The sequence below is a fragment of the Penaeus chinensis genome, chromosome 34 (assembly GCF_019202785.1).
Source record: "Penaeus chinensis breed Huanghai No. 1 chromosome 34, ASM1920278v2, whole genome shotgun sequence".
NCBI lineage: Eukaryota > Metazoa > Arthropoda > Malacostraca > Decapoda > Penaeidae > Penaeus > Penaeus chinensis.
Window position 1 is genome coordinate 16,828,034 of NC_061852.1, and position 12,106 is coordinate 16,840,139.

At 35.7% G+C, this 12,106-nt stretch overlaps 2 protein-coding genes across 2 annotated transcripts in view; one reads left to right on the top strand and one right to left on the bottom strand.

The window, feature by feature from the left end:
* LOC125043879 (isobutyryl-CoA dehydrogenase, mitochondrial-like) overlaps positions 1 to 5,322 on the top strand; it is a 10,581-nt gene extending 5,259 nt beyond the window's left edge. Inside the window, exons 5-9 of the mRNA XM_047640230.1 lie at positions 1 to 38; positions 1,085 to 1,249; positions 1,374 to 1,471; positions 2,089 to 2,241; positions 3,663 to 5,322. The exon at positions 1 to 38 is cut by the window's left edge and continues 71 nt beyond it. Coding sequence (XP_047496186.1) covers positions 1 to 38; positions 1,085 to 1,249; positions 1,374 to 1,471; positions 2,089 to 2,241; positions 3,663 to 3,818 — 610 coding nt within the window. The 3' untranslated portion in view covers positions 3,819 to 5,322. The remainder of the gene's footprint in view (positions 39 to 1,084; positions 1,250 to 1,373; positions 1,472 to 2,088; positions 2,242 to 3,662) is intronic.
* A 203-nt stretch (positions 5,323 to 5,525) lies between these two features.
* LOC125043880 (centromere protein X-like) lies at positions 5,526 to 8,533 on the bottom strand. The gene is made up of 4 exons (XM_047640231.1): positions 8,330 to 8,533; positions 6,858 to 6,941; positions 5,968 to 6,078; positions 5,526 to 5,777 (listed from the first exon to the last, which is right to left on the bottom strand). Exons 1-4 carry the CDS (start codon positions 8,342 to 8,344, stop codon positions 5,763 to 5,765), a joined length of 225 nt encoding a protein of 74 aa, XP_047496187.1. The 5' UTR covers positions 8,345 to 8,533; the 3' UTR covers positions 5,526 to 5,762.
* Between the last annotated feature and the right edge of the window lie 3,573 nt (positions 8,534 to 12,106).

Genomic DNA, 12,106 nt, shown 5'->3' on the forward strand with positions numbered 1-12,106 from the left:
AGGCATCTCCTGTGTGTTAGTGGAGAAAGGAACACCTGGTAATTATCATTATTGAAGTAATCTTGATGAGATGTACATTTGGGCACCTACCTTAATGATTTGCCATTTCAGGATTCAATAGGATGAAATGCATTTAAGTTGGATCTCAGTGTCCTAAAAAAATGTGAAAAGTTGGGAACAAATATTTGTACATATAAGCCTAGATACCAGGAGGCAAATACACAATAATTTTACACAACTGTGGGACAAATTCCCAGGAAGACATTAATTAAAAGGATGACTTCCTGTATCCCAAAAGTAAGATATTCACTCTCATTCATACCTTTTCTACATTTGTTAACATGAATATGGTTCAAGAAAGAAACACTTCAGAAGCAAAGGCCTTTTGATAGAATCGGTGCAAGAAAGGGGATCATTAGGCACTATTACGTGAAGAAAATTCCATAAAAATTCTAAGACTTTGCAAATTGAAAATATATCTGTGGAATTATTCTGAATAAAAATATTTTATTGTTTGATATGAAACTGAAATAAGTAACTAGTTGTGTGATGGCACCACACTCTCAATAATGTTAAGATAATAAACTGAATAATATCAATACTATGACGAGCCAGTCTGGCTTAATTAACAGTACCATGTTTAAAGTCCCAAATTACTAACAGAAATATAGTTACTAATATCTTTAGAACTAGTGTATTTGGAGTACCAAACTACAAAATCCCATTTGATTATCTTGCTCCTTGTGAAAATATTGCCCATCAAAAAACTTGCTCCTTCTCTCTCCCTTGTGGTGGTATTATTGTCTCTACTCTCCCTTCCTCAAAACATTTGAACTTTTAGTAAAATCCATTTGTCACCTTGCATGTATACTTAATACAGATTATGAGGCTTAAAATGAAGCTATATTATTTATAAAAGATGAAGGCAAGTTTCAAAATGGAAGGTTGACTTTGATAGGTTAAAGAATTGCATAAGACCTTTTGAGAAGCAAGAAAATGTTATTGTCTTAATTTTAATCTTCTTTAGGTGTAAGATTTTATATCCTAAGTCTTTTTCTTTTGTTAATAAACTTATATTGTGCAGGTTTGAATTTCGGCAAAAAAGAGAAAAAGGTAGGATGGAATTCGCAACCAACAAGGATGGTAATTTTTGAGGATTGTAGAGTGCCAGCCACAAACATTATTGGAAATGAAGGTCAGGGTTTCAACATTGCAATGAGGGGTCTAAATGGAGGTCGTATTAATATTGGTAAGTTTCTTTGATAAAGTAAACTGTTATTTTATTTCTAATAACTGAATTGTGATACATCCCAAGATACATGCCTTATGTGTTCCAAACGTCTTTGGTGATAGATTGATTTTACTTACTGCAGCCTCCTGTTCCTTGGGTGCTGCTCAGGCAAGCTTACAAGCGGCAATTGATCATGTGAAAGTGCGGAAGCAGTTTGGAAAGCCCTTAGCAAGTTTCCAGGTAATATGGAGATTATATTGGTATTCATTTCAAGAATAATTAATCTGTTATTTCAAATAAAAAGTATTACTACAAGTGAAATATATTTTGCAGGAATCTTGATTAACCCAATGCCGATTGTGAGTTTTTACACATAGATGGCTACACTTGTATTAAGTCACCAATGAGCCCATTACGAGTACTGCCTGTCTTGCCCATTTGCCTTTTTACTTGATTTACGAAAATATAAAAATACACCATTGATATTCATAGCACTAGTAAAAAATATGTTTTTCCTGCCAGTTCAAGGAAAGGTGAAATCAGGTAAGGCACAAGGTCTACTAATTGACTCCTTTGTGGCTAAGCACTAGCAGAGCCATCTATGTGCAGAGACATTTCACAAAAATATAAGAAATGAGCACAGCATTTTCCCCATTTTATCTTAATTTCCCAGGCAGCATTGGGTTAATATTGTAAAATAATTTTTTTTCTTGTGAGGGTACTCAGTATTCAGTGTGTATATATTCATGAACAGTATGAAAGCTTCCAGCTGCTATAAGTATTATATAGCTGAAGATTATAGTTTAATTAAGGATGAAACTAAAATTGCTTGAATAGCCTATAACTCTCTCTTTTAGAATAGCCAGTTTCGACTTGCTGAGATGGCTACAGAGTTAGTGGCATCAAGGCTCTTGGTGCGCAATGCTGCCAAGGCTTTGGATAACGATGACCTTGACACAGTACCACTTTGCTCAATGGCAAAGTATTATGCAACAGAAAAATGCTTTAATGTGAGTAGTGTAACACTTGTAGGTCATTGAAGTAGAAAAGCCAGTAAATATAATGTTTCTATTAATTACAGGCAATGAAAACATGTCACAAATGATATGCTTAATAGGGTTGTCATAAAAGATTTTTCAAATAAATCCTTATATAATCCCTTGTCTCTGAGCTACAATTAATTTAAAATTCATTTTTTTAAAAACAGTAAATTTGTGGTTTGTGTTTGATTTTTTTACACATCAGTATCATGCTAAATAGTTATCAAACAGTGAAGCATCAAAAAATAAATCTTGTATATTAGTGAAAAGGGGGAAAATTTACAAAACATGTTATTAAACATATAATCATGATAATTTAGAAGGCAGTAAAAAAGTCTAGTTATATAGGTAAATAAGCATAAAACACAAAGAGAAAATATAATTTTGTGAGCTGCCTTGCTGTGCCAGGAGGCTACTTTAAGGAATAGGAGATGGAAAAGCAGGCCAGGGATTGGAGAGAGGTAAGATTAGGTCATAGAAGCCACCAGACACAAGAAGGCCCAGTGAGTTAGCAGGTAGTCAGGATGGGGATATCTCTCTCTCTCTCTCTCTCTCTCTCTCTCTCTCTCTCTCTCTCTCTCTCTCTCTCTCTCTCTCTTTCTCTCTTTCTCTCTTTCTCTCTTTCTCCCCCTCCCCCTCCCCTCCCCCTCCCTCCCTCCCTCTCCCTCTCTTTCTCTCTCTCCCTCTCCCTCTCCCTCTCCCTCTCCCTCTCCCTCTCCCTCTCCCTCTCCCTCTCCCTCTCCCTCTCCCTCTCCCTCTCCCTCTCTTTCTCTCTCTCTCTCTCTCTCTCTCTCTCTCTCTCTCTCTCTTTCTCTCTTTCTCTTTCTCTTTCTCTTTCTCTTTCTCTCTCTCTCTCTCTCTCTCTCTCTCTCTCTCTCTCTCTCTCTCTCTCTCTCTCTCTCTCTCTCTCTCTCTCTCTCTCTCTCTCTCTTTCTCTCTCTTTGAGGCAAAGGATCATTTCACAATTTGATACTGATGATTTATGGTAGGTTGACAGGTTGGTGGTGATAATTATTTGAAGTGCAATGCTGCTGTGTGGATAAGTGCATTTTCCCTCTATAGAAAAATTGTGCTCACACTCACTACTGCATTATACATCAAAATAGAGGTGGGAAAAACAGGCCACAAATTTCTAAAAGCTGATCGTCAATTGAATAATTTAGTTTGAAGGTGCAAATAATTATATATATAAACAGTGCGGTCTCTTTGGGTTGAATAAAAACACTTATTCTGATTTGAAAAATGTTGTCGACTCCAACAGATATTATTTGCATAAGTGTGATAAAAATAACCATACATACTGATGAAATGTATTTCATAATTGTCAATGGATATAAATTTGCCCAAAGGAAAAGAGAAGAAAGAAATAACTAAACCTTCTACTTTGACAGATTATTAATGAAGCCTTGCAGTTACATGGTGGCTATGGGTACCTAAAGGATTACAGCGTCCAGCAGTACCTGCGTGATACCCGAGTACACATGATCCTTGAGGGGACCAATGAGGTTATGAGACTCCTCATTGCCAGGAAAGTTCTTTCAGATTGAAGTACAAATCTCTGATACAAGGAGTATGGAATTACAAAAGTTTTGGCTCATCTTTCCTTTCTAAGTACGTAGAATTCCCTTGTCAAGAGAATTCTCTTTTAATACAAGCTGTCTGTAGTTTCATTTGTTTTCAGCTCAGTAGAGGGAAGTTTTAGGTATCTTTACACTCTTTTCTGAAGTAAACATGTACTGAACAATGATACTGTTATTTTTGTGACGAGTTCTTGTATTAGGTAGTTGAGTGTAAGCCTATAAATATTGTTAGTGTTAGTAGAGGTGATAATGAGTAGCAATGAGGTACACATAATATTGAATAGGGGAATGGTGTGAATTTTGTTTATCAGATTGCAGACCATAATAATCAGGTAAACTTTGTGTGAATTAACATGTAATCCCTGTAGTATATGTAGTTTTCTATATTAATGCTGTGAATTGAGAATTTAGCTTGTTGATTTGGGGTAGCAATAACAGTAAAGAGGTGCTCTTTGTTGTAATATTCATCAAGCTAATACTAATATTGGTATTTTGCAGACAAGTAAAGCAAATGAAGTTTCCCCAGATTTATCAATGTTTAAATGCATGGGATTATGTTTTTATTCAGCAGTAAATAAGAAATGGTTAGTACAGTGGTTCCCAAACCTGGACTTCCTGTGAAAGTAGCACAAAGGACCTTTAAGCAAAGTAGAAAATATAGAGGTTCCAGCACTAAAGAACTTTAATTTTTATTAATTTATTAAAATAAATATATATTGCAATTTATAACTAAATACTGAGTTGTATATGTTTTTCAAGTAGGTAAATGAGGTCCTTGTTGAAAATTGGCTCTGAATAGTCAAAAATGTTGATTCCACAAAGAAAATTTATTCAAAGATATAGGGTCCCTCTGATGAAAATGCTGGGGACCTCAGGTGTGTGTATAACTCATGTTGGTACCAGTGGCTGTTTTATAATATAACTATATAATGGAAGACGTCAAGACTCAGTTGAAGTGCAACTCAATGCATCAATGGTATATATGAGATTGACATTATTTTATGATATTTAGAAATTAAACCGCATTGGCATCTTTGATAGCTGATCAGGTGGTAAGGTATAAAAAAAGTTCTTTCTATATATTTATTTTTCATTGTTTTCAACTTCATGTAAATTGGTCCTTATATTAGCATGTAAATTTTTAATTATGTGGAAGCACAGTCAGAGAAATATATAATAAATTCATAGTTCATTAAATGCAACAGTCAAAGTTATCTAGTTCTATTCTCAATAATATTCTTTGACTATAAAATTTCATTAGCCTGTAATGTCTGATTTGTAACCATATTTGAATTGAGTGAACTTATATTATTTTAAAACATTCTTTGATATTAATTTAGAACTAAATGATCATAATGCCCACGTTATGAATTAAGTGGCATGTATTTTGTCTTTCAATACTAGTAGTTGTGTATATAGTAGTGATTGTTGTAAATATCTTTATATTTATTAAAAAAAGAATATATTTTTAGACATCACGTTTCCTTTCATACCTTCAAATGTGTATTTTGATAAGAATGGTTGCTATTTCTTATGTGCTATAGTAAGAAATTAATTTTTGAAGTAAGTGGAAAATGGGACAAAAATGTTATAATTACATATGAACAAATTTAAGAAAAAAGGGGGAAAAAACAAGAAACTATGAATATGTTAAGATGAGAATTAAACACAGTATTAAATGGAAGTCATTTATTGCCATGTGAAGTGAAGCAAATATTAGAATACAGAGGATCTTTCCTTCGGAGATTATATCATGTCCAAATACCTTTCCAATACACAATTTGTTTTTGCATTTCCCTTTTTAATGGGAAAAAAGTGCCATTGTAGGCTTAAACTCACATAATTTATGAGAATACTACTCAGTACTGGAATGTTGGTATAACTTGCTCTCTTTACTATTCCTTCTCCCCACTATAGATCCAAGAGCTGAAAATATAATAGAAACAAAGAAATGCTAAATACTAAATTAAACATATAAAGTTGTGGTTAAATATCTGGGAAAAAGAGAAATTACTCTTTAAATATATATATCCAAGGATTATTGTAATTTGATTACTTGAAAAAATTATGAATATTTAATATTTTTTAGTATTAAACATACTGCCCAGGGACATACCAATTGAGCAAGGATTTTCTCCATGTGCTGAAGTGTAACAGTGTCAGCACCTTCTGTCGTTGCTTGGTGAGCTGCTCTTGTTGCTCCTTCTGTCACTATTAATCTTGCTAACTGTAATTAAGTTGGTATATATTGCTGAATTCTTTTTTCTTCTTGAACTGTCTTTTTTATCTTACATATATACAGTATCACTTCGCAGCAAAACTATACGAGTAACTGTTTTATACTTGGTGAACATGTACTAATCTCAGGATACATATCAAGAACATTGTTGACTGTTTATTTACTGTCCCCTTTAGATTTTAGTGAGTTTTGTTACATACAGATGGCTCCACGTGTGTTCGCCAGAAAGGAGTCTTATCAGTTGGCCCTAGTGACTGATCCTGATTTCCCCATTCCTTGAATTGGCAGGAAATGCATTTTTTTCTTTCCAATACTATGAATATTGACATTTTTATCATTCTTATTGATATTATAATTATCAAATTGTTATTAAAATATTAATGACATCAAAGACAATAAAATAAATAGAAATGAAGCTTTCAAAAAATGAAGGAAAATCTCATCTGCTAAAATAAATAGAAATGAAGCTTTCAAAAAATGAAGGAAAATCTCATCTGCTAAACAGATGAGAAAAATAAGACTAATTGCTGACTCCTTGGTGACTAAGCACTTGTAGAGCCATCTATATGTAAAGACAACTTATAAACTTCTCATTACAGTGGGCATGGCATTGTAGTCTTGCCACCCGCTGACATTGGGTTTAAAGCCAAAAGATACAAATATGTACCTTACATAACAGTTTAAGTAACGGATTCCTAATCCTTTGAATAAAAAAAGATAAAAAAAAATAAGTAACCCTTCTAAAAAATTATTACATCTAAACATACCTCTGCAACCATCTTGATGGCATCTGCACTTATGCGAACTTTTTTATCATCGAGATTACTTCGTAGAAATTCCTCAATCAGTCTCTGTTGGAGCAAACAATATGACATCATAAGCTATTACATGAATGCTCATTTAATGCTTATTATTAATACTGCCTTTTAAATTGGAATTATTGACTCCAATGAATGAGAATAGATATCTTCACAATACAAGAGATGTATTTAAATGGTTTTAATTATATCTTCATTTGAAATACAACTCTTGTATTATGAGGATATTCATTTTAATTCATACTTTTTCTACATTTGTCAACATGAATATGGTTCATTATGGATTCCCTTAATTGTGGATAGGACAGTGACAACAAAAAAAAAAGGAAAAATTAAATGTTAGAGAGGAATGAAGGATGTGACATAAAATAAATAAAACATTTCTCTACTATATTAAATAAGTTTGATTAGTAAGAGAACTGAAAGTTGTCCGGACCATAATTTCAAAAGCCCATCTCTGCAAAATAAACATTGTGCCTGTATTAGCTACTGAATACTATATTAAAGTGCAGTACTGTGCTACTTTAACAGATACGATAAACATCTACATGTATGTGCATTAACTGTAATGACAAACTCAACATTATTCACACAAACATTAACAACTGCAGTAGCCATCATGAACTGCATGATGATCACTTACACATCAACCAAATAATCAATATGATATATGAAATTATAGATTACAAATAATTACTGATGATTTGGAATAGAGCAATTTCTTAGAGTTATGTGGTTTATTTAATGATAATGAAAATAATAATACTAAGAAATAATTATAATAATGATAACAAAGACAACATTAATATTATCATCATCTATTCCTTTACTACTTTATGCACTTATTCAAGGTTTTAGGAAAAGCTTTTCAAAATGGAAACTGATACAGGCAATATGAGGCCCAAATCTGTAACAAATATTTCCTGGCTCATTATGAATTATTTTGGACTTATACCAGAATAACTTTATGCTCTAGTTCCCTGGCATTATTAATGTAGATCAGGTAACTTGATGATGATTCTGGCCCTTCTGTCCGAACTTTTTTCACAGATGAATCAATTTTAATGTGAAAAATCACATCTTTATTTGTATTTATGGTATTGTATCCTAGCTCTTATTTAAAGTAACTTACTTTGTTATGACAACTGGATGATTTATTATCACATATAATAGACAATTAATACATTTCGGCAATCACGAAAAAAGCTCCTTCCGAGATCATGAATTACATTCATCATTGTTCTTTGCCGATTGGCAGTCTCATGGCCCTTGCTTTTGGGACAAGAGGATGATTCCCTAAAGAATTAAAGCTCTCTGGGAAATGCTCTCAGCAGCAGGTCAGACTTTTACTCAGAGGTCAAGTCAAAACAATTTATAAAATGTATCACATATTTTATTAACTCTCGGGATATAACTCTCACCTCCGAGAACTGCATCTTAGTCTCACTCGCTCTTGCGTTTCTCCTGAAGTTTGAAGAAGGTTTACCATTTATTTCATCGTCTTTTACGAACTGAGAGAGGTCAATTTCTCCTTCTTTTCTCTTCCTTCATAGGGTTTTAGACAAAAGTCAATTTCGAAATCTCTCTTCGCCGAATGTATCAACACTGTTGTTATTTGTTTCTACGGATTCACTATTTGTTACTTTGAAGGGAAACCGCTAAAAGACAAAAATCCTTGCTTATGAATACCTAGAACCCTGCAATTAGATAAACACTAGCCGTTGCATATTTTTTTTTATAATAAGTGCAATATATATTTTCGTTTAGGGATAAAGCAACGGAAGACTGTGCAACTATACAAGACAAAAATCCTTTTTTTTATGAATACCCTCTTAGAACCTTACAATCAGACGCTCTAGCTGCTGTATATATCCTTTATAAGTGCAAAATATCTTATCACTTTGGGATAAAGCAATGGAAAACAATACAACTAATTCAATTAGGTAATCCTAATGCAATCTGTATTTGTGTGTGTGTGTGTGTGTGTGTGTGTGTGTGTGTGTGTGTGTGTGTGTGTGTGTGTGTGTGTGTGTGTGTGTGTGTGTGTGTGTGTGTGTGTGTGTGTGTGTGTGTGTGTGTGTGTGTGTGTCAGAGCAGACAGACTAACAGAGAATGTTTGCCTAACCCATGACTACCTTGACCAGTGGCATTATACATGAAAATTCTTATGGTTATCCTTATACCCTTTCGGCTGCTCCCACTTAGGGGTCGCCACAGCGGATTCTCGTTTTCCAGTTTATTCTATCCTCAGCCATATCCTCTGTCACTCCGACCTCCTGCATGTTCTCTCTAAATACACCCATGATCCTTCTTCTTGGTCTTCCTCTTTTTCTCTTGGCTGGTAACTCCATCCTCAGCCTTCTTCTACCGATGTCCTGCACGTCGCTCCGCAGAGCATGGCCAAACCACCGGTCTTGCCTCTCTTACTATTCCTCCTGACTGTCCCTCTTATGTAGTCGTTCCCAATCGTATCTTTCCTCGTCGCTCCTAGAGAAAATCTCAACATCTTGACTCAGCGGTCTCAACTCCTAGAACCGTTTTCAGCCCATAAAAAATGCCGGCCTCACCACTCTCTTATAAATTTTTCCATTCACTCTAGCCGATATCCTTTCTCCATCCGTTTATTTGCCCTACTTCCGTCACTCCTTCCCCTTCTAACAACCTTTACCTTATACTACCCCAGGGGTTCCCAAACTTTTTGTTCCTCAGTACCCCTTAGGCTTTTTATAGGTTCCCATGTACCCCTAACACTAAAAAATAAGCTTAATAGTAAAAAAGGACATTTTAATATTTTAATTATTTAAGTCTGCATGTTTAGATTACATAGGCATCTTAAATGATGAAAACAGAAATAAAGCAATTACTAAGGTAACTGATATTTTGATCCAGCACATACAATACATACCTTTTTATTATTATTATCCAAAACATTAATGAACAAAACTCAGGTATTCTTATTTTAATGCATCGCACTAACTCAACATAAATGGATCACTACCAATTCAACACACATTCAGTCCTGCAGATAAGGCAGAAACAGGGAAAAAAATGTTAATGCACTCTAGTATGGAGACAGAATTATTGATAACAATTGTAACCAAATCTAAACAGAACTAGTGAGATGGGTGAGCATGTTTTTTAGCAACAAGCTCACTGATACGAGGGGAAACTTTAGCAATTGCACAACGAAGATCATGTTCAGGTGTGTTGAGTTTTGATCTGTATTTTGATTTGATACCTAGATTGGTACAGGTAGTCCTACAGATCTACACTGCAGATCAAGCCATGTGAGGTTTATAATAGTAAAAACAAATGGTATTACCTTACACCCAAGAAATTTCAATAAAGGTGGTGCTAATCAACACAAAGAAAATGAGAAAAGTGCAATCTGAGTGCAGATTACAACACCATGTATTGTGCAAGTAATTGTTTCCTTCAGACCAAATGTACCCCCTGAAACGTGCAAATGTACCCCTGGGGGTACATGTACCCCAGTTTGGGAACCCCTGCACTACCCCATCCGCTTCCACCCTCTCTACCCTTTTCACTTCCAGTCTGCCCTCTAATACTGTTTAACCTCTAACTTCTTACACATTTTACCCTAATCATTAACTCATTCCTAATCCTTTTCGCCACTTTACTATGCCATAGTGCTATATGATCTTGATATCTAATACATTTATTTGTTTTATTCATTAGCCAATCGTTGCAGTCTGTCTGCACCCTATTCTTCACCTCAATGCTGCAATCCTCTTTACTCTGGACAGTTGAGCTTAGGTATTTGAATTTTACCTTTGTCACTTCTAGTCCTTGCATCCTCACCTCCTCTATCAACCCCCTCATTTACGCACATGTATTCCGACTTGATCCTTCTGACTTCCATCCCTCTTTCCTCCAGTGCATTCCTCCACCTGCTATCTCCTCTTGCTGCAGATGGATATATCATCCACGAGCACCATCGTCTAAGGTATCTCCTGTTTAATCTCATCCGTCAGTCAGTCCCTCATCATTACTTTCTGTCCCACTCTATATTTCTCCGTCAGCATTCTCGATGCAAACAACGCATCAATAGCAGTTTTACGTGGCAAGAAGCCAGACTGCTGATCACTGATTACTACTTCATTTCTAAACTAGCTTCCAGAGTTCTTTCCCAAAGCTTCATGCTAATTAGCTTTATGCCACGGTATTTATTACAACTTTGTGCATCGCCTTTGTTCTTGAAAATTGGTACCAATATGCTTTTCCTCCATTCATTGGGCATCTTTTCGCCTCCAACACACACACACACACACACACACACATACACACACACACACACACATATATATACATACCAGTACATTTATTGAAAAATTTGTGCCACGTTAACATCTAAGATCATTAGCAGCGTATTCAGAATATAGTGATAGCATGAGGCTTGGGGGCAAAGCCCCAGGTAAAGAAGTGCTATATGACATCAAAGGTCATATAGCATTACGATAAAGTATCGTAGAGAAAAGGGTTAAGAATGAGTTAATGATTAAGGTAAAGTTACAGGGTGAACAGTACTAGAGGGTAGTATGGTAGTGAAGAGGGTAGAGAGGGGGGAAGACCCACGAAACAAGCACAAGAACCATCAGATGTGCCTTGAGTAACTACTGCAAGAAGTCACGGTGGTCACTGATGAAGTCATTCGCCACGATTGCTGGTAGTGTGAAGTCGTCGAAATATCATGAAATGAAATATCCCTTTAGGAGGGGGTAAGGATCCAACAGAGCAAGGTGTGGGGCCCTGGTCGAAACTTCTATCAAGGAACGTTCAATAGCACTTGGCTGGAGCCGAATTCCTCAGCAGCACAATTACCGGAAACATAGTGACCGTCTCTCAAATACTCTTCAAGCTATTTTGTGGTGTTCGGACTGCTTCCCAGCATCACCCCTGGTCTTGCCAAGAAGCTGTCGACATTATTGTGGCAGGAGGCAAAGAGAACCACCTGCTGAAAGCCGATCCATTCCGACAGTCCAATCCACCGGTAATGGATGGATAAGTTCTTCTACCCTGCCTCTTGAGTTGCCGTCAGGTGAAGCGCCAAGGTCCTCATTAGGCAACAGACTGAAGAGGGAGGGGGAGGACTCGAAGAACATGGTCTGTTTATAAAATGAACCGCCACTGTGATGTCCGAGAGGATATGGATAGTCTTCCCTGATGTTGATGTGAGC